Source organism: Pan troglodytes, chromosome 4 (assembly GCF_028858775.2).
Source record: "Pan troglodytes isolate AG18354 chromosome 4, NHGRI_mPanTro3-v2.0_pri, whole genome shotgun sequence".
NCBI classification, from domain to species: Eukaryota; Metazoa; Chordata; class Mammalia; order Primates; family Hominidae; genus Pan; species Pan troglodytes.
In genome coordinates this window covers 169,610,999-169,633,588 of record NC_072402.2, presented here as the reverse complement: position 1 = coordinate 169,633,588, position 22,590 = coordinate 169,610,999, and the positions used below count along the sequence as shown (strand labels likewise).

The 22,590-nt window shown below is 39.9% G+C and overlaps 1 protein-coding gene across 9 annotated transcripts in view; it reads left to right on the top strand.

Moving 5' to 3' along the window:
- The window catches only part of FBXW11 (F-box and WD repeat domain containing 11), a 146,467-nt gene that overhangs the window by 30,329 nt on the left and 93,548 nt on the right, over positions 1 to 22,590 (top strand). For 4 of the 9 annotated variants that reach the window (XM_009450123.5, XM_009450124.5, XM_518097.7 and 1 more), the window contains one exon: positions 19,091 to 19,192. The exons of the other annotated variants lie outside the window; for them this stretch is intronic. In XM_009450123.5, coding sequence (XP_009448398.1) covers positions 19,091 to 19,192 — 102 coding nt within the window. The remainder of the gene's footprint in view (positions 1 to 19,090; positions 19,193 to 22,590) is intronic. 9 annotated transcript variants of the gene reach the window in all.

Sequence of the window (22,590 nt, the reverse complement as noted above, 5' to 3'; positions counted from 1 at the left end):
AGGTTAAGGGACCTGAATCTCAAAAGGGCCTTCTTGCTGCATTATCCCAGCAGAAGATGGAAGGGCGTGAGAGAGCTTTGCTTGATAGAGCAAGAGATTGAACTTGCAGCCTGAAACCCTTTTATAATTGGCATTAATCCATTCATGAGAGTGGAGCCCTCATGACCTAAACACTTACCATTAAGCCCCACCTCCCAGCACTGTTAGATTTGGGATTAAGTTTCCAACACATGCTTTTTGGAGGACATATGCAATCCATAACAGCATCTATCACAGTGCTTGCCAAGCAGTTGCCCAGTCGAATGAGGGAATAAATTTGGAAGAGCAAATGAGAATTACTATCTTATATCAAAAGGCTGTTTCTGCTTCCAAAGTGGGTATATTTGCTACTTAAACTCTTGGTGTTTTCTGTTTCAGTACCATCTCGTAATTGACTTGATCCTGAAAATTAAATAATTGGCATCAGAAACTTCTTTCAGAAGTTGAGAAAGCATCCCCTCTCCCCTCTCTGGCTCTAAACCAGATTTTAAAACTGTCGTTGACTTGTAAGTTGTCCAGATAGTTTTATCTCACTGTTACTTCAACTGTCATTTTGAAGGAGTCGTCACGGCCTTAACTGCCGCCTTCCCTCCTGCTTCCTCCTTCCTCCCCTCCCTCTCCCCATCCCTCCATCCTCGTGTGTTTTAGTGATTAATAGGTTGATTATTCCTGTGAGTTGTTAGTAAATGCTGTATATAGTCTCCTTTTGGAAACTCACCTGATAATCATCATTTTAATAAAGTGTTTCCCAACATTTCCCAAACTTTCTGATCCCAGAATTCCTCCCCCCATATATTTGGTTCGAAATCTGTGTGATCCAAGAGACACACTTTTGGAAATGCTATTCTTTATGATTTTTGTTCGCCCTAATCCCTTTTATTCACCAAGAGTTTCTCTGTCATCCTGCCAAAATAAGGAGGGAGGAGAGAACTAGTATTTGTTAAATACCTACTGTTTGCCAGATTTACACCCCCTGTTTCTTTTAACCTTTACTGTAACCTTGAAAGGTAGACTTACTTGTTGTACACATTTTAGCATGGGAAGAAGTAGGAACTGGAGGTGATTAATTTTTGCCCAAGGTCACGTAGATAGCAAAGTGATAGATTTTATTTACTTACATTTTACTTATTCATTTTTACTGTAATGCCTGTGCTCTTTCTCACACCAGCATGGGGTAAGAAAAACTCTTCTGATTGTTCTAGAGGCCCCACCTCTGTAATAACCACATCTTAGCCAGCAGCACTCGAGAGAGCCTGAGGCTCAGGAGCAGCAGGATCTCCAGGCTGTGGCTGGCCAGCAGCAGATTCTCTGCATTTGGGTAGATTGAGAAGAAAAGGGGGAAGCCTTGACTGCCTCTGCCTAAACTGCCTCTGTAAACTCTCATGTTCCTTCCCTTCCTTGTTCTCCCAGCTCCATTCTTTTCTAGTGGCATATAGCTTCTTTGTTGGAGTTTTAGGTTGATTTTTATTTAGTAATTTCACAGCTATTGTTTATTGGATGTCTCTTTTAATATAGCAGGTCTTGTACCTCTCCAGCCATTTAAACAGCTGACTCTTAGGTTATATAACTTGCTTGAGGTCACATAGTATTGCCAGGCGTGGTGGCTCACGCCTGTAATCCCAGCACTTTGGGAGGCCGAGGCGGGTGGGTCACTTGAGGTCAGGAGTTCGAGACTAGCCTGACCAACACAGTGAAACCCTGTCTCTACTAAAAATACAAAATTAACCGGGCGTGGTGGCGCGTGCCTGTAGTCCTAGCCACTTGGAAGGTTGAGGCAGGAGAATCACTTGAACCTGGGAGGTTGAGGTTGCAGTGAGCCGAGAAAGTGCCGTTGCACTCCAGCCTGGGCAACAAGATCGAAATTCTCAAAAGAGGTCACATAGTGTTAGACTTGGGATCTTAACCAACCTTTGCATGTTTTTTTGACAATGATATCTCTCTCTGTGTTTTTAAGAGATGAGGTCTTGTTATGTTGCCCAGGCTGAAGTGCAGTGAATATTTATAGGTGCAGTCACAGCACACTGCAGCCTCTAACTCAGCCTCCAGTGATCCTCTTGCCTCAGCCTCCTGAGTAGCTGAAACTGTAGGCATAGGTTATGCTCGGCTTCTTCCTGTTTTTTTTTTTTTAGCTTCAAGAAATTTATGTATAAGGGAAACTTATAAGCAATTAAAACCTATAAAATCATGTGTTTGATGTGCTACCTGTATATATATATGTGTGTGTGTGTGTGTGTGTGTGTGTGTGTATTTTTTTTTTTTCTTTTTTTTGAGACGGAGTTTCGCTCCTGTCATCCAGGGTGGAGTGCGATGGTGTGATCTCGGCTCACCACAACCTCCGCCTCCTGGGTTCCAGTGATTCTCCTGCCTCAGCCTCCCAAGGAACTGGGATTACAGGCATGTGCCACCACGCCCGGCTAATTTTGTGTTTTTAGTAGAGATGGGGTTTCTCCATGTTGGTCAGGCTCGTCTCAAACTCCTGACCTCAGGTGATTCGCCCCCCTCGGTCTCCCAAAGTGCTGGGATTACAGACGTGAGACACTGTGCCTGACCTATGTTTTTACAATATATATTTAAATTAAACATGTAGCTATGAAACATTAAAAGAATCTTCATGTACCACCAAAAATCATCTTGAGTACCAAACTTTGGGAAACATTGCTCTAATCTCCCCTCTTAACTTGATCCATCCATCTATCCATGAATTTCTGTAAAAGATAAGTACTCAAAAACGAAAACTTAAAAACATACACACACATATATATAGCATTCCATTATTTGCATCTAAAAAACTAATAATTTTTAAATATCAAATAATGTTCATATTTGCCTGTTTCATAAATATATTTTAAATTAATAGTCTATTTTTAGAACAGTTTTAGATTCACAGAAACTTACAGAAAAATTGAGTAGGTTGTACAGAATTCTCAATCCCCCTTACCTCCCCAACACTCCCCAGTTTCCATTATGATTAGCATTTATGTTAGTGTGATACATTGTTACAATCAGTGAACCAGTATCGATGCATTATTATTAACTAAAGTCCAAGATTTATTCAGATTTCCTTAGTTTTTACTTAATGTCCTTTTTCTGGTCTATGATCTCATCCAGGATACCATCCTTACACTTTGCTGTTGTGTGTCCTTAAGCTGCTCTTGGCTGTGATGGTTTCTCAGACTGTCCTCTTTTTTTATGACCTTGACTGTTTTGAGGAGTACCACTCAGGTACATTGTAGGATGCCCTCTATTGGAATTTGTCTGCAGCTTTCCTCAAATTATTGCATTAGCTTGTCTTTCGAATTCAGGATCCAGACTTAGGTCACAGATTGCTTATAGTGAATAGTTTCTTATATCTCTTTGAATCTATAAAAATCGCCTCTCCCATCTTTTTTTCCTTGCCATTTATTTATTGAAGAAACTAGGTTGCTTATTTGTTCTGTATAACTTCCCACTTTCTGGGTGTTGCAGATTATGTTCTCATTTGGTCTACATATTTTGTTCCTCTTTGTATTTCTTATAAATTTTAGCTAGATCAGAGGCTGGTTAGATTCAAGTTCAGTGTGTTTTTGCCTCAATTAAAAAACAGAATGAAATAAAACCCAAAACAAACCTGTGATCTTTCCACTGTGCCACAGTACTCCCTCTTTTGTGATATTCTGTATTCTTTCCAAGTAAGTGGTCCTTGAAAACACAGTACTTCTGTGCATATGCGTTCTTCTGAGTTAAAGCCCACACAGTTTATTTATGATAGATAGTGAAGCAATAACCTGGCTGCTGGAATGTCCACAGGTGGTTGTTACTTTGCCAAAGTCAATGATGACACATTTCGTGGCACTAACAACTGGTATTAAAGTTTTAGTCCTGGCCAGGCACGGTGGCTCATGCCTGTAATCCCAGCACTTTGGGAGGCCAAGGCGGGTGGATCACCTGAGGTCAGGAGTTCAAGACCAGCCTGGCCAACATGGGGAAACCCCATCTCTACTAAAAATACAAAAATTAGCTAGGTGTGGTGGTGGGCGCCTGTAATCCCAGCTACTTGGGAGGCTGAGGCAGGAGAATTGCTTGAACCCAGGAGGTGGAGGTTGCAGTGAGCCAAGATCGCGTCATTGCACTCCAGCCTGGGTGACAGAGTGAGGCTCTGTCTCAAAAAAAAAAAAAAGTTTTAGTCCTATAGTTTTAACTTTTTTTTTTTTTTTTTTTTTTTTTGTAATGAGACAGAGTCTCACTCTGTTGCCCAGGGTGGAGTGCAGTGGCATGATCTTGGCTCACTGTAGCCTTGACCTCCGGGGCTCAAGCGATCCTCCTACTTCAGCTTCCCTAGTAGCTGGGACCAGAGGTGTGCGCCACCACACCCGGCTTATTTATTTATTTATTTATTTATTTATTTTTGTAGAGACGAGGTCTCATTATGTTGACCAGGCTGGTCTCAAACTCCTGGGCTCAAGCAATTCTCCTGCCTCAGCCTCCCCAAATTCTGGGATTACAGGTGTGAGCTGTCCAGACTGGAATGCAGTAACAGTTTCGGCTAACTGCAGCCTCGACTTCCCAGGCTCAGGTGATTTTCCCACCTCAGCCTTCAGAGTAGCTGTGCTACAGGTGTACACCACCACGCCCAGCTAAATTTTTGTATCTTTTGTAGAGACAGGGTTTCACCGTGTTGCCCAGGCTGGTCTCAAACTCCTGGGCTCAAGCAATTCTCCTGTGTCAGCCTCCCAAAATTCTGGGATTACAGGTGTGAGCTGTCCAGGCTGGAATGCAATAACACAATCTCGGCTCACTGCAGCCTCGACTTCCCAGGCTCAGGTGATTTTCCCACCTCAGCCTTCTGAGTAGCTGGTGCTACAGGTGTACACCACCAGGCCCAGCTAATTTTTTGTATCTTTTGTAGAGATAAGGTTTCACTGTGTTGCCCAAGCTGGTGTTGAACTCCTGTGCTCAAGCAGTCCACCCTCCTTGGCCTGCCAAAGTGTTGGGATTACAGGTGGGAGCCACCATGCCCAGCCTCCTTATAGTTGTTAATTTTCAACTTTTCCCTTTTTCTCAGTTCAAAAATGTAATAAATTTTTTTTTCCTCCTCACTGCCTGCAAAAATGTAATGACTTTTGCTGCTGGTAACATATACAGAAACCTTAGTTTATTTCAGAAAAAGGATTTGAGTGATTACAGTGACATATACAGTGTAGGAAGATTAAAAACAAAATAAGTGGGAAAATGAAGATGAAAGGAAAAATAGGACAAAAAGATGAAGTCAGGGGTAAAGTTACATACAACGCATGGAAAAAGGGTCTTAAAGGAGGGGCACAGATGAGGCTCTGCTTGTAATAGTAGTACTCTGTTTCTGCAGTAGTTTATAAGACTTTTGTAACGTTAGATGATAAATATATTCCTTTGTGAGAAGTTCCAGAGTGTTGTTTTCTGTCCATATTCATGTGTACACATGCAAAAAGCATCTGTAAACCTATAGATTGACTTTATTGTTGCAGGTGTTAAGCCATAACTATCTGCTGTTAAGACTGGGTGCTTTCAAGTGGTGTGTACTGACAGCACAGTGTGAGAGATTTAGAGGAACTAGACTAGAAAAATATTTTAAGAACATGGACAAAATGGTCTATAAAGTCTGTAAGGTCCCTTTCAGCTCCAGCATTTAGCGAAATTCCTTGCTTCAAGTCGTGAGAACTCCCCTTTTCCAGTTGCCTGCAGGATTCGAACAATGTGAAGGGAATCAAAGACATCCTTGCTGTGCAGCAAGCAGCAGGAGTCCCTTACTCTAAGGCTGTCCCAGCCCCTGCCTGAAAGACAAATTAATTTCTTAGAGCCCAGTGGACTGTAAGGCACACATTTTATTTTTATTTGAAACCAAGGTCAGCTTAGGATATAAGAACAATGAACTATATGAAGAAGAGCAAGTGTAAACTTTACTGTAAAATTAAGGGATGATAAAATGTGCCACTTTATATCTATTATCTTTGACAACTCGCTTTTCATGCTGTTCTTAGCTAAAGAAGCAAAATTTTTATTACCATTGTTTTCCAAATCTCTGTGTGGGTGTATGTATATAAAATCAAAACATTACTAACTTGGAACATGTATTTATTTGGTGTAGGGGCCTGTTAAGTCTTTGAAAATAAATGTTGTATGTATTCAAGAAATGAGTAGTGTTTATAAAATAGTAGAGGGCTTGTTTAAATGATGTAAGGTTTGAATTTGTATTAGTTTGTTCTCACACTGCATAAAGAGCTACCCGAGACTGGGTGGTTTATAAATATTAAGAAAAGAGGTTTAATTGGCTCACAGTTCTGCATGGCTGGGAGGCCTCAGGAAACTTAGAAGCATGGTGGAAGGGGAAGCAGGCATGTCTTACATGGTGGCAGGTGAGAGAGGGGGAACTGTCAAACACTCATAAAACCATCAGATCTCCTGAGAACTCACTCACTATCACAAGAACAGAATGGGGGAGACTGCCTCCATGATCCAGTCACCTCCCACCAAGTCCCTCCTTCGAGGGATTACAATGGGAGATGAGATTTGGGTGGGGACATGAAGCCAAAACATAGCAGAATTCAAAAGATTTTTTAACAGGGCCAACTTTTATTCTGCAGGTACTTTTTCAGAGCTCTCAATGAGACAAGTAGCATGTTAGATGGACTTTCAAAGTCTTTGGAAGTGTTAAGTCTACAAAAGATGTTAAAAATACCACTAATTAAGCCAGGCGTGGTTGCTCATTCCTGTAATACCAGCACTTTGGGAGGCTGAGGTGGGCAGATCACTGGAGGCCAGGAGTTTGAGACCAACCTGGCCAACACAGTGAAACCCCGTCTCTACTCAAAATAGAAAAAATTAGCTGAGTGTGGTGGTGCACACCTGTAATCCCAGCTCCACTCGGGAGGCTGAGGCATGAGAATCACTTGAACCTGGGAGGCAGAGGTTGCAGTGAGCCGAAATCATGCCAGTGTACTCCAGCCTGGGTGACAGAGCGTGATTTTGTCTGAAAAACAAAAACAAAAAAAGCTACTAGTTAAGTTTTAATACTCTTGAAGGCAGTGAAACTGCATTTATTTAAAATGTTTCATACTTTAGGAATTTAGCCATCTTTTTCCGTTTAGCAAACCAGGAAATAATTTAAGCAATATGGCTTTATTTGCAGAAATAATTTTTAATACCAGAATATATAGTTTTGAGAATTTTTGTCTATCAAAGCATTTAGTATACTTGATGTTTAGTAAACTTTTTTAAATGACTAAGCAGTTTAAAATGAAAAAGATAAAATAGAAATATGATGTAGTCTGACTATAATTGGGTCAAACCTTTATTGAGAGAAGATACATTTCTCAGGTCATCTTCCAGAAAGTGGTATCTCTTCTTAGAAAAAAATGAGAATGTTCATTATATCAGGAGAAAAAGTTTTCCCTTCCATACATTCTTTTTTTTGGGGGGTGATGGGGGACAGAGTCTCACTATGTTGCCCAGGCTAGAGCGCGGTGGCGTGATCTCAGCTTACTGCAACCTCCGCCTCCTGGGTTCACATGATTCTTCTGGCTCAGACTCCTGAGCACCTGGGGTTACAGGCATGTGCCACCACGCCTGGCTAATTTTTGTTTTTTTAGTAGAGACAGGGTTTCACCATGTTGGCCAGGCTGGTCTCAAACTCCTGACCTCGTGATCCATCTGCCTCGGCCTCCCAAAGTGCTAGGATTACAGGCATGAGCCACCACGCCCGGCCCCTTCCGTGTGTTCTAATGTTCTTTTAAAAACGTAGTCAACTTTGCCCTCTGTTAAATGAAAGTAGGGTAAGGATTTTGGCTTGGTATATTAGAGGACAATCAGGATCTCGTTGTGCACATATTTCCAGAAATTCTCTGATTAAAGTCTTTTGACTCATGATGGTGGGTAGAAGGAGCAGGAAGCGATGCAGCCAGCACCCGTGTCTTAGATGTTAGGGAAGGGGAAGTTGGATTAACTGAGGGTGGGGACAGGGGCACTAGTATAAATGAGAGCAGATGTCTCTCAGTTCCTAGAAAATGTCTAAAAAACAAATTGGGGTTTTAGTTTTGTCACCTGGAAGACCTCTCAGATGTCATGCGGTATGGACTATATACTGTCACATATTTAGAAGTAGTAACTTAGAAGATACTTAGGAGTTTTCTGACTGGAGATCCTCTGTTGGCTATCTAGAAGCCAGAAGCATTGAAATGAATGGAGGAGAGTGTCTTTGTTACCTCAAAGTGCAACCAAATTCTTTTTTTTTTTTTTGAGACAGAGTCTGGCTCTTTCGCCCAGGCTGGAGTGCAATGGCTGATCTCGGCTCACTGCAAGCTCTGCCTCCCGGGTTCGCGCCATTCTCCTGCCTCAGCCTCCCGAGTAGCTGGGACTGCAGGTGCCTGCCACTGTGCCCGGCTAATTTTTTGTATTTTTAGTAGAGACGGGGGGGTTTCACCGTGTTAGCCGGGATGGTCTCGATCTCCTGACCTCGTGATCCGCCCGCCTCGGCCTCCCAAAGTGCTGGGATTACAGGCATGAGCCACTGCGCCTGGCAACCAAATTCTTATAGCTGTCCTAACCCTACCTGCTCTCCACCTTCATTAGGAGAATGGTCTACTACAGTCAGGGGGCAAGTTGCTATGATGAGATCCCCAAGTAACTGTGGAAATGCCAGTATTCTGTTTAGAGGTGGCTCAGAGGAGAGGGAATTGAGAAGTTTGAGTTGTCAATTGTATGGCCTCATCTGAAAAAATATGGCAGCCCAAAAGAATAAAATAAAAATCACCTGTGTTTAATTCCAGATTTATATGTGTGTGTGTGTGTGTGTGTGTGTGTGTGTGTGTATATATATATATATATATGCATTTTTTTTTTTTTTTTTTTTTTTTGAGACAGAGTCTCGCTCTTGTTGCCCAGGCTAGAGTGCAGTGGCGTGATCTTGGCTCACAGCAACCTCCGCTTCCCGGGTTCAAGCGATTCTCCTGCCTCAACCTCCTGAGTAGCTGGGACTTCAGGCGTACCCCACCACACCCAGCTAATTTTGTATTTTTAGTAGAGACGGGGTTTTTCCATGTTGGTCAGGCTAGTCTCGAACTCCCAACCTCAGGTGATCCGCCTGCCTCAGCCTCCCAAAGTGCTGGGATTACAGGCATGAGCCACCATGCCCGGCCTATGTATATATTATATTTATTAAATGAACATGGGATCATAATGTAAGTCCTGGTTTGTTGCCTTTATTCACTTAGTGTTTCTTGAATTCTTTCCGTGTATTGTAACTTTCTTTCTATGCATTAAACTTCCTTTAGTGTCTGTAAATATATTCGTATAGCATGATTTCTATTTAGTGGAAACACAATAGTTTGTCTTATGGGTAATCCCTAATCTGTGGAACCTGTCCCTTTGGTTAGCATTTTCCCTTTGCTATTATGAACAGTGATGTGAATGACATCTTCTTGGCTATATGTTTGGACATTTCTTTATTTTGTCTCCTTGATAAAATTTCTTACATGTGAAATTGCTGAGTCAAATGATGTGCATGAGTTTCAAGTCTTGACTATGTATTGCAGAGTTGCATACCAGAGATTGTATCAATCAGCAATATAGATGAGTGACAGGTAGATAAAATTTGAAAATAAATCAGGGAAACTTGCTGCTCTACGGAGTTTAATGTCAGGTAAAGGAAGTGACGGGCAATTATAGATAAGGGAAGAAAGCAGGGATTTTGGAGTCAGATAGAATGCAGTTTTGCCATTCTTGACCTCTGGCAAGTGATTTGATGTCTGTGGTCCTTAGTTTTTCTTGTCTGTAAAACTCAGCTGCTTGTTTGGCCAGAGGTGGTATGAGAGTTAATGAGTACAGTATAGCCATAGGGTACTCACTTTGTACCCCCTCCCAATTTATCCTTCTTTGTTAATTTTCATGTCATTTAACATTTTTATTGAAAAAGATTAAACTTAGGGTTGAGAGGTCTTGCCCTAGTCCTGAACAACTTTCCTAGTTAGACCACAGCTGCTAACCAACAAAGGCCCAGATGTACTTAGGTGTTAAATTATCTCCAGGCTCAGGATTTATGGATCTTGGAAAAACCTCATTGGGATTGGGTTCAGACTGATTTAACCTTGAGCTTGCTGGGGGATTCTGTTCCCCCTTGGCAGCTGAACCTCACGCTGGTCCTAGTACAACTGAGGATCCATGTGGCTATGCCGGAAATAGATTATTTTGTTACATCCTGTTCTCTGTCATGCTGCTTAGAATAGAGATTCCACTTCCCACCTCAAACATCTAATTCTTTCCTCCTCCAGCTTCTGTAAGAGCTCTGAAAAACTTGGTGACATTTTTGAATCATGGGTGGTAGTTGTAAAGTGGACAAGGATGATTTTTTTTTCCTTTGGATTTCCTCAGGAATAAACCATTATGATTTTGATGTTTCCAAGGGCCACTAGGTGAAATATTTTTCTAGCACTGAGCATTTAAACACATTTTAAACTGTGGATGTTTAAGATGGACTCAAAATTAATTCCTGGTAAAAGAATATGTTTTTATTTAAATTGTGTATTAGTCCGTTCTCATACTGCTGTAAAGAACTATCTGAGACTGGGTAATTCATAAAGAAGAGGTTTAATTGACTCACAGTTCTGCAGGCTTAACAGGAAGCATGATTGGGAGGCCTTAGGAAACTTACAATCATGGCTGAAGGCAAAGGGGAAACAAGCATGTCTTACCACGCTGATGTAGGAGGAGAGAGTGAGAAGGGGGAAGTTCCACACATGTTCAAACAATGAGATTCTGTGAGAACTCACTATCGCGAGAACAGCAAGGGGGACGTCTACCCCCATGAGTCAACCACCTCCTACCAGGCCCCTCCCCTGACACGTGGGGATTACAATTCGAGATATGATTTGGGTGGGGACACAGAGCCAAACTACATGAATATGTTGTGAACTGCCCCATTAAAAAAAAATTGTCAAGTTACTCTTTATAATTAAACAAAATAAGTCATCACTTAAAATTATACTTGGTATTATTAAGGTATTAATATGAGTACTAGGTGGTCATTGGAGAAAAATCGGAAAATATGGATGAATAAAAATTTCAAAAGAACATTACCCTTCATCTCTCTACCAGAGAGATTACAGTGAAGATCCATTTTAGTTTTAATGCTTTTGGGTACTGATATCTTTTTTTTATTTTTTATTTTTTATTTTTAAAGACAAGAGTCTCACTCTGTTGCCCAGGCTGGAGTACAATGGCGTGATCTCAGCTCCCTGTAACCTCTGCCTCCTGGGTTCAAGCAATTCTCGTGCCTCAGCCTCCTGAGTAGCTGGGATCATAGGTGCGTGCCACCTGCCTGGCTAATTTTTTGTAATTTTTAGTAGAGACAGGCTTTCACTATGTTGGCCAGGCTGGTCTCAAACTCCTGACATCAAGTAATCTCCTGCCTTGGCCTCCCACAGTGCTGGGATTATAGGCATGAGCCATCTTGCCTGGATGGGTTCTAATATCTTACCTTAGAATAAGTCAAGATGAAAATTGTTTGGACATTAATTAAAAAAATTATAGTGGTGTTTAAGCAAAGTTTGGCCTCTGACTTTGAGTCCTGATTCCACTACTTTTGGGCTGTTCTTGAATCTAAAAACTTGGCAGATAGTAAATTTTGGTTTTCCTCATTCTTCTTATCCTTATTTTTTTTCTCCCCTTTCTACCTACTTCTTTGCATCCCCTTTTCTTCCCTTAACATATATCCCAGCCTGAATATACCCTGTGATATAATATTATGACAAGAACATAATTCTAGAATACAGTTGCTAAGAATTAAAATGTAAACTTTTTGGTTACATGTCACATGTTTACTATCAAATTCTGTTATAATAAAATGCCATTATAAGGAAAAGAAAGTATTTTGCACATTAGGGTAATGGGCCAATATTCAGTTCTATAAAAGGTTATAGAAAATGCCTTAAACCGTGAATTAATTTTATTTAACAACCTGATTGCTACATTGTGATTCTTGGTTTTAAAAACAATGCATTTATGGTGGTGAGAGTGCTCTTTCTTATAGGTTGCCATCAGACATTAATAGTGGAAGCCTAGGTTCTGAATTTTAGAAGACTCTTCTGAATGCTTTGTCCTTACTTTAATTACAAACACTGCTGCTTCTTGAAAAGCAACAGGCTGAGAGATGAGACACAATAGGATAATTCCTAAGTTGGATTAACTTTAACGCTTAGTTTATTTGGCAGTCTTCAGCAGAAACTGAATGGGGACTCTAGCTGTCAAGTCCAGGTTTAGAGAGCTGGAGTTATGTACTCCCCTTGAGCCCACCTATTGTCTGATTCATCAAGACCCAGTCCTTACTCATGGCTAGAGATTCCCAGTGGAAAGGGCATTACTGCCAAATGGTTACCCCATGAAATTGATCTTTTATTTCTCTTCTTCATCATTATCATGGCACTCTTTGTTTGATATTCTATCAGTAGGGCCTGGTGGAAGTTTTGTGGGGGGAGAAAAAAGGACCTAGACTGAGTATGAAAGTTGGTAAGTGCTGGTTCTTGTGTCTACTCTTTGTAGCCCATCTGAAAGAAATTGCATTGGTTGTAAAACAAAAATGAGCTGCTATCTTATAGATTCTCAAAGAGACTTATCCTTATTTCTCTGCAAATCATGCTTGGCTGCAGCTGCCAAGGGTCATTCCTTTGCTTAAAACAGTTTAATAGCTGTCTCATCATTGTCTGTAGCAGTGATTTGAACATTAAAATTTTGGATGTCTCACTTAAAGGAATTTAACACATTCAAAACACTCTGGTCTTTAACAAAATCCATAATATAATATCTATAAAAACATCCTTGGTTTTTGTACTATCTGCTTACACTCTTTGTCATTGGGTTACTGTTGAGCAGACTTCTTTTATCGTTTGCGGCAAATATTCTCCACGAGTTCTAGAAAACATGGGATGTTTCTTTGTTGCTGGCTTGATTTGGCTTGGCTTTGGCTTGATGTTATGCTTCACCCCTTACCTCTTAATCTAAAAACCTCCATCCCCTGTCCACCTCCACCTCCATCTCTGTGTTGCATGATCTGTTTCTATTCCTCTCTGACAGATATTGTACAAACTGTGTATCTGCTGAGTTGCAGAAAAAAAAGTCATTCACATTGATGTAAAATTGGATGACACAGCTGAGAAGCATTGGGCCAACTACTGATGGGCTGTAGCACAGAGTTTAAGACCTGTTGTTCTACGGGATTAAGTCACAAGTTTGATAGAGAGACCTCTGGTCCCTCCCTGTCTCTCTAATTAAGCCTTTCTCATCTCACACTTAAGTATTTTAATGCTAAATTAATTGCAGATACTTGCATAGGATGTTTCATTTTTTACCTCTTTGGCTTTGCTTATGCTATGTATTCTTCTTGGAATGTCTTTCTCTTTTTCCCCTGGCTGCCTCCTACTTACCCTTTATGAATTAGTTCAGGCATCCTCTTCCTTTGGGTGGGTTAAGTTCATATTTGTGTGTGTATGTGTATATATATGTGTGTGTGTGTATGTGTATTTACATTATAAGTTTAAGATTGCCTTCTGTGAGCTCCTGGAGAATAAGAGAATGTCTTAATTGCTTTACTATGTGCAGATAGATATAAGTTCAGATAAGTTTTTTGCTTAATGGAATAGCCACTCAACTTGATTACTTCAGTCATGATGACAGGAGTGAGAAGAAGCTGGTAATGATTCTGTGGGAAGTGGATTAAATAAAAAGATTGGTGGTGGGGGGAGTTATAGAAAACCTATAATAAGGCAGATTTCTAAATCAGAGGTTATAACATTAGAGAGATGATTAACATAAAATACCTCTTTGGGGAACTTTTAAAAGAACTGCTTCTTTGAGAAGGAATCAGGGCAGGAGATTCAAAACAATCCCATCTAAAAACAGACCGAAGTTAGCTTTTGTGAGTTCTTCAAGTGAGCCAATCAGAATACAAGGTGCCTGCAACCACTTTTTCCTTTTGATTTGTGGTTCCTATGGTAATAGGAAGAGAGCCTAGGACATTTTTCTCCTACCTCTTTTAATAAACTTTTTGCTTTTGAAAAATGCCAAAAGAGATTATTCTTTTTGTCTTTACTGACTTATGGTGTTTCTCAGCATAATGGCTTCGATTTAGGTTTTTTTGATTATACGGTGGATATGGCAAAAGTAATAAACACTGTCAGCTTCCCTGGCTAATATTATTTTCTTCAGCTATAGAACCTACAAATATACAATCTAATTAGGTATTAGCTGTTAATATCACAACCCATTATGAATCATTTCCTGTTCTCTGTGAACAACCCTAAATTAGAATATTAATCATTACAAGTAGCTAAATACGAAATTATAACAAATGTATCTTGGCAATTTTTGACCCTCCAAAGTCTTCTGTTAAGTATCCCCACTATGATCCTCCTGGGTTGTTTCTCTTGAGCTCAAGGCTAAAGTCTTAAGGGGAAAGAGGCTTAGTGTGTATTGTTGTTGGCTTAATAAGCAGGTCAATAAGTATTTGTTAAAATTGGTAAATACCCATGGTATCAGGGGTATTCTTCAGACATATTTTAGCAATATGAAAGAACACTGCTCACTTAAAAAAAAAGGACAATCGTCTGTACTGTGAATTTAGCTAATATGAAGAAATCTTTTCATTATTCAGTTAAGCAATCATGGATAATAGTTATTCTCGAATGATCAACATGGGTTTCCAGCCATGTCCCTAAATTAAAAATTTGAAGCTTCAAGAATCACTTACAGCCAGGAGCCATGGCTCATGCCTTTAATGCAAGCACTTTGGGAGGCCGAGGCAGGCAGATCACCTGAGGTCAGGAGTTCAAGACCAGCCTGGCCAACATGGTGAAAACCCGTCTCTACTAAAAATACAAAAATTAGCCGGGCGTGGTGGCAGGTGCCTGTAATCCCAGTTACTCGGGAGGCTGAGGCAGGAGAATTGCTTGAACCTGAGAGATGGAGGTTTCAGTGAGCCAAGATCATGCCACCGCACTCCAGCCTGGGTGACAGAGTGAGACTCCATCTCAAAAGAAAAAAAAGAATCAATTACTGTTGTGGTCCTAGCTGTAATTTAATGCTCTTAGGTTGATGAATGTGGAACTTTTATTTTTATCCATTATTTTCAAATTGGATCAATGTCCTCCTGATCTATTAGATCTAAGACCTAAGAGGAACCTACCTTGTTTTGGCTAGCGGGTACAGACTTTCTTACTAAAAGGTGGGTGTATTTCCTAGAATAGCATTTTCTGATGAGTAGAGATGATTTTTCAGCAATGTGGCTGGTCACTTAGCTTCAAAGTAATTATTGAGTGTGAAAGTAAGCAGTTGTAATACTTTTTAACCACTGTCTGTGTTCTTACCAAATGGAAAACAACACTCGTCTTGAAACTGGAAGTTCCCAGTCCTGGGATGATCTGAGAGTTGAGACTTCTGATTAGTAGATATTGGCAGTTGCATCACACACCAGCTTGGGTGCTGCCTAGGATCAAGCTGTCTCAGTGAAAAGTACTCTTGCCTCAGACCTTAGCACCAACCCAGCATTATGCGATTTTGAAATCTTAGCACCAACCCAGCACTATGTGATTTTGGATAAGTAAATTACTTCATCTCTGAGCCTGTGTTTCCTCTTCTGAAGGGGAAAGTAATGTCTATTGTGTAGGATTATTGTAAAAATGAGATGAGATATCCTTTATAAAGTATTTAGCATGATGTCGGCATCTAATAAACACTCAATAAATACTGGCATCATTCTTTATATCTTACAGTATCTACCATAGATATTATGAAGAGAAAATCTTGGAAATCTGACCCTCAGAGGGTCTTTTAAAAATCTTTTCCTGAATATACTAGTTAAATAACAAGCTTCAAAAAGCTTTGAAATATCAGTCTTCTAATAAATGGCTACTGTTTTAAAATCAAGTTCACTGAAAATTTTCTTTATGTTGATTGTTTTCCACATTGTTATGAGTAATGATTAAATCATTAAATGGTTAAAAAGCCTTGATAATATCATTGTTTTTCTAATTTGGATTTAATTTCTTCACCTCTTAATCTAAAATTAGCAGTGCGAGGTTATACTAAATAGTCTTTAAAATGCCTTCCTGTTCTCACAATCTGTGATTTTTTGATTTACTGAATGTGAAAAATTGCCTTTTAAAAAGTTTTAGATTCCAACTTATTAGCAGAATCTAATCAATACCTTATGCTTTCATGGTTTTTACCCTTTGAGGCAAATACTATTAACCCTTGCAGAGGGAACCTGACTTTTTACTGAATAAGTAAAAATTGATTTACATATGAGCTTTGGTGTTAATTTGATATTAGTTGCTGAATCCAGATGTAATCCTTTTTTTGTTGTTGTTGTTGAGACAGGATCTCACTCTGTTGCCCAGGCTGGAGTATAGTGCTGCGATCTTGGCTCACTGCAACCTCCACCTTCCAAGCTCAAGCAATCCGCCCACCTCAGCCTTCCGAGCAGCTGGTACTATGGGTGCATACCACCATGCCTGGCTACTTTTGTATTATTTGTAAAGGTGGGGTTTCACCATGTTGCTCAGGCTGGTCTCGAACTCCTGGGCTTAAGTAATCCCACCACCTCGGCCTCCCAAAGTGCTGGGGCTATAGGCGTGAGCCACCTCACCTGGCTAGGTGTAGTCCTTAAACTCTCTTCTTTGCCCATCCACTTGTGATGTATGCTGATGTAAGTATTCTTTTATTAAACATGTGTAAGAATATCTCTGGATAGAGAGTGTTTGTTGTAGTGGAAAGAAAATCAGCTTGTCAGGTTTAATTTACTAGTCCTAATTCTGCCATCAGTTAGCCCTTATTCCCCTGCACCTTGGACAAGTTGCTGGTTTTTTTTCTTTTCTTTTCTTTTCTTTTTTTTTTTTTTTTTTTTTTGAGGCAGTCTCGCTCAGTCGCTCGGGCTGGAGTGCAGTGGCGTGCTCTTGGCTTACTGCAACCTCTGACTCCCAGGTTCAAGCAATTCTCCTGTCTCAGCCTCCGAAGTAGCTGGGATTACAGGTGTGTGCCACCACACGCCTGGCTAATTTTTGTGTTTTTAGTAGAGACGGGGTTTCACCATGTTGACCAGGCTTGTCTTCAACTCTTGACCTCAAGTGATCTGACCACCTTGGCTTCCCAAAGTGCTAGGATTATAGGTGTGAGCCACCATTCCTGGTCTGTGTTGCTGTTTTAACAAATCAGGCTCTCCTTTCTGTTTTAATTAAAAAATTTTTTTTCTTAATTGAAAAAAAATTCCATGGGACTCTGCTTGATATCTCTTTCCTGATCATCAGTTTCCTCATCATAAAATGGAATAATACCTATTTTACAGGGTTATTGTGAGAGTTTACTATTTCAGCTGTCTAGCACATAACAGAAGCTTGATAAATGGCAACTACTTTCATTATTTTATTTCATTATTTTATTCAGCACCTTCTGTGGTTGGCACTCTGCAAAGTGTTGAGGCAACAAAATTTGTGCACCTGGAGTTTCAATGATATATTGCCACTGTATTGGCTTTGGAATAAAGGCACACCTTGGAAGTGTGTCATTTTCATTGCTACCAGAAAGCTGCTCAATTTTTTTATTCCATTTGGTTCCTCTGATTTTGTATTCTTTAAATGCCTTTTCTAAGTAATCTCAATATTCCGTGTATTATAGGTGAACTGTAACTGGTAAGTGACAGATACTAGATAGGAACCCAGGTCTCTCTGATTTCAAGCAAAGCTATCTTTGTTTGTATTGCAGTTGGGTGATAATAGAATTTATCCACTAAACCAGAACACTTTTGAGAGTGAAAGTTATGAGGGGACAATAAGTGTCATCCAGGACTATCTCAGGCAAATGAGGGTGTTTGGCTATTCTAATTATAGCTAGAACAAACAAGTTTATGAGCTTGGGTCCAAGACTTCTGGGATGTTTTGGTTGAACCCAAACACTCACCTTTAATTTTTGTTACATGAGTATTGATTTTGCCATAGTAAATTAATTGACTTTATATCTGAATGATTGAACAGTATGGTCTAATGGTTATTAACTTTACAGTATGGTCTAATGGTTATTAAGTAGTAGCCATAGTACATATGTTCATTTTATATTTTACTTTTTTTCTTAATTCCTTTAAAATCAGCAAGCTTTTAAAAGAGGATCGAAGAGGTAAATTAAATAAGCTTTTTAATTCTTAGTCATGTCAGACGGACTTTGTAAACAAAGTCTAAAATGAAAATCATGACATTCCAATGTTTTTCCTTTGGGAAGGTGGAGATGTGATGACACTGAAAATCATGCATTTTAAATCACCTCTTTTATTGCCTTTATCTATCAGTCTGTCACCCATCTTTCTTGTTCTTTTTGCCTTATTCTTTAGGTCTCCTGTGATTTTACCTTAGGGAGGTGCAAAACTTTACTCACATGATAAAAGTTGGGGTGATTTAAGTTTTCACAATAGCAGCATCATAGTCTTGTGGAAAGAATGTGGGTTTTGGTAGCAGACAAACCAAAGTTTGAAATTCTGGCTCTCCCCTCCTTTGTTGTGTGTCCTTGCGCGAATCACTTAACCTCTGAGCCTCGGTTTCCTTACAATGATATGAGGATTAGAGAACAAATGTAAAGTGCTGGGCAAATAGCACTTTTTGTGGTTTTGTAGGTTCTTAAACAATGATGACAATTATGGTTATGTGACATAGACGAGAAACTGTGGCACTGATGAAATTGTAGTCGACAATCTCACCACTAATCTTGTTTTGCACTCAAACTTTCACAGTTCCCTTTGGTGGGTTTTTGTTTAAACATTCTCTCTGTCCCTCTTGATTCTATTCACTGTACCCTGAGAAATTAGTGGTTGGCAGCAGAAACCTCCTTTCCATAGAACATCAAGTGGGCCCTCCCCGAAGGTTTCAGTGAGCTGTCTGGGACCATCCCTAACCTCCAAACTGCCAAGGGTGCACCCCCTGCCCCAACTAACATTCAAGTTGCCTGTGTGAAGGAGTGATTTGTTGCGGCCTCTAACTGCTTCTTCTCTTCCTTCCTTTTTGTCATCCTGCAGTGTTCTGTGCCAAGGTCTTTGTGGCTAGGCTGCGCCAACCTGGTAGAGAGCATGTGCGCACTGAGTTGCCTGCAGAGCATGCCCAGTGTCAGATGTCTCCAGGTGCCTCTCTTCTTTCTTGTTGTAAATGTGTTTTTACGTATGCCATGAACATTTGTTGAAACTTGCAGTAGTGTGTTTAATCCAATGTTAAGTCTGCTAAATGTTCTGTGTAACCCTCTGCTTTCCTCCAGCCTGGGTGCCCCACATGGAGGAGTTAGTACCAAGAGGGGCCCTTTTGAGCAAACGGGTCTTTGGCTGGGCCCTGTCCTCCCCTTTTCTGCTCCTGCTTTTTACTCTTTTCCCCTCACCTTGAGGTTGTAATTCTCATGTTTAATAGTTGCGCATGTGCCAAAAAAAACTCCTGACATTTTCCATTTGGCTACCTTTAACAGTTCTTTGTTGAGTTGGGAGGGTTTCATAATTAAAGTGGTGATTTTTTTCTATTTTGAAACTCATCCTTTTGGCTTGCTTTCTCTCCCCTCTTCAAAAAAGGAACGGGGAGGGAATCACTACTGGCATAAAGCCTCAAACTGAAGTTTATAAAGATCATAGCTTTATGCTGCCAATAATTTGTCAGTTTGGGCCACCTCCCAAAGGCCAGATCTGACACCTGTCCTCAGGGTCCACCCAGTTTTCCAGGCCGAGGCCGGCAGAGAATTCCACAGATAAAAGTAAAACTTTTTGGGGGTGGATGGGAAAGGGTTGCTCAGGATAGAACTGTTAGCAGGAGTGCAGCTGGTGACCCTCTCTTGTTGGGGTGGCTTCTAAGAGAGCCAAGGAAGAAAACATTGTAGCTTTATTTCTGAAGCTCTGTTTAGAGCAAGCATGTGTTTAATTAAATATGGTTTCAGTAGCAATATTGAGTTTTCATCACTGCATATTCCAGACAGTTTGATATATCTTTAAAAAGCCATATTAAATTCCTGGCATCTGGTTGAGACTGTCCTGTTTGAGGAAAACTGCAAAATTAGGCATTGAGTTAGAGGGATATTATTGATGGCATGGGTGACTTTACTGTTCTCAAGTTTATCTTTCTATTCATGTTTACAATTTTTAAATGGAGCTGGGGAGCCAGGAAGGAGGAAAATGTTCTTCATATTGGAGTCAGGCATTTTATTTACTTATTGGCAAACATTCAGAGTAGCACTGGTGTGGTTATTGATTCAAATTGCTTTCTTTGGGAAACTGTACTGGAACCTCACTAACACAGTTAACTGGAGAGCGAGTTCAATATAAGGCCCAGTTGTCTTTAGATTCTGTATATAAAGGTGGGTTACAAGTCTTACAAGAACAGGATGCTTCAGTGAGGCTCAGTGTAATGAATATATGTTTACTTTTGGAAAAGCAGCTTCTGTGCATGCGATGTAACTTTTAACAAAAATGTTCTTGGAATGGCAGCCATTATTGCATGTGCTCTCCTTGATGCTGTATAATGGATATTTGCGTTATTATAATAGGTGTACATTTTTGTCTCTATTTTTCTGGATTAAAAGGAATGTTACAGTTGCTTTTTAGTGGGCTGACCGAGTTTTTTCCAGAACTGGAAATTTAAGGGGGGAAAAATTGTAGTTGTTAGTGAGGTCTTGAAGTGCAGATTCTTTTTATTGCATTCAGTTAAAAGTAATTGGCCAATGGAAGGCATCATTCAATATATTTTAGTAACAGTATTGTGAGTTCTCTGGAGGTGGGGTGAGTGGGAGGAGGTACACGGGTTCCTACCTTGTTGAAAATGGAAATCCAAATTTGTTAAAAGTTCCTTGACTCATCTTTCTTAGTGAAATTCACTTAAGAAGGAAAAAAAGATTTTTTTTTTTTTGCCTTGATTGGGTCTTATTTCAGTGAGTGGAGCAATATTGTCTTTAGAGACGTGTAGAGTATTCTGTTTACTTAGGTTTAATTTTTGCTAGTATATAATTGAGGGTATGCAGCATAGTAAAATGAACTAAGTACTCAGCTCATTGGCATTAGCAAATCATTACTCTGTTTTGTCCCACATGTGAATGGAAAGTAAACATGTATTAATATTAACGAGCCTGGAAGACTTCCTTCCTCTGTACTCATTTAAGTATTATTTTAATGCCAACATTTCTCCCCTTTACCTCCAGTCTCCAAACAGTGCTAAAATTTCGTGCCTTAATTTGGGTTTGGGCTCTCAAAGAAGGCCTGTTGCTTATATGCTGCATCTTTGGTTTATTGCAAAGATGACTCTTCCTTTGCACACCTTTTAGCAACCTCATATTAGAGCAGGCCTGAGAAGGGAAGGAATAGTTAGGCTACCTGGAGAGAACAGAGCCTAGTTCTTTCCTGGTCTCTGAAGTTCCATGAAAGAGTCCCCCTTAAAATTGTCAGAGTGGACCCACTGATAATTGCAACTTGAGCCCATTGACCTGTCTATATGGCTGAATTTTAGTTTACCTTTTGAAAAAGCCAGAGGGAAGATAGTAGTTGCCCTTAGGCATAATTTACCCATTCCAGAAGTTTCTACCATCGTCTAGAAGGGAAAACAGGTATCAGAGACTTAAAAATCACTCATTACCAACTGTTACATGGTGCTTCACATATATTAGCTTTATGACAACCCTGTGAAGTAGGTGTTCTTATCTCCAATTTTCTGATATGGAAACTGAGTCTGACGTGACTATTTGGCCCAAGATAATGTTTACATAACTGTAAAGTTACTGGCATATGAATCACACACTTGCCTGATTCCCAAACTGGTTTTCTTTCCTCTACTCTGGAATGCTGCTTTTGTAGTTTTCCATGTTGGTTTTATTTGTAGAAACCTCACTATTGACACCTGGTATATGGTTTGTTTAGTTATTAATATTATTTGAAAATAAGAAAAGAAAAACCTGCCAAATTCTGTAGAAAAAAAAAAGTTGCCATTCTTTTTGCCAAAATGAGCCCTCCTGAATCTTACAGCTAGTGAGGTTCCTGAGTGGACTTTCTGCAAACTTAATTCCATAAATATTTACTGAGCAATTGGTATGTGCCAGGGCCTCTATTGGTTATCTCTCAACCAAGCTGAACTGAGTCGGTGTTTCATTTGCCTCAGATGTCCTGATTCAACCAGTTGATTGTTATAGCAAATAATCAGGAATTCAGACCATGTGGATTATTGATTTGCCCAGATTCCTGTGGCATGAGAATCATACCAATGTTAATAATAGTATGTATCATTTATTTTCCACGTTCTTTCTATGTGTTGGACTCTAGGAATTGGATTATCTCATTTGATCTTTTATGGAAAAGTTATCTACCTTGCCATTTTTGTATATGAAATTATAGAGGTGAATTGACCTGCCTAAGGTTACACATTTATTTAAGTGGCAGAACTGGGTTAGGAACATAATCTGGATGACTGCAAAGCCAAGTGCTCTAGTCACCAGTCTGTAGTGACAACTGCCATTTTAACTTGCAACTGCCATTTTTAGGTTGAAACAAATTCCCCTTAATTT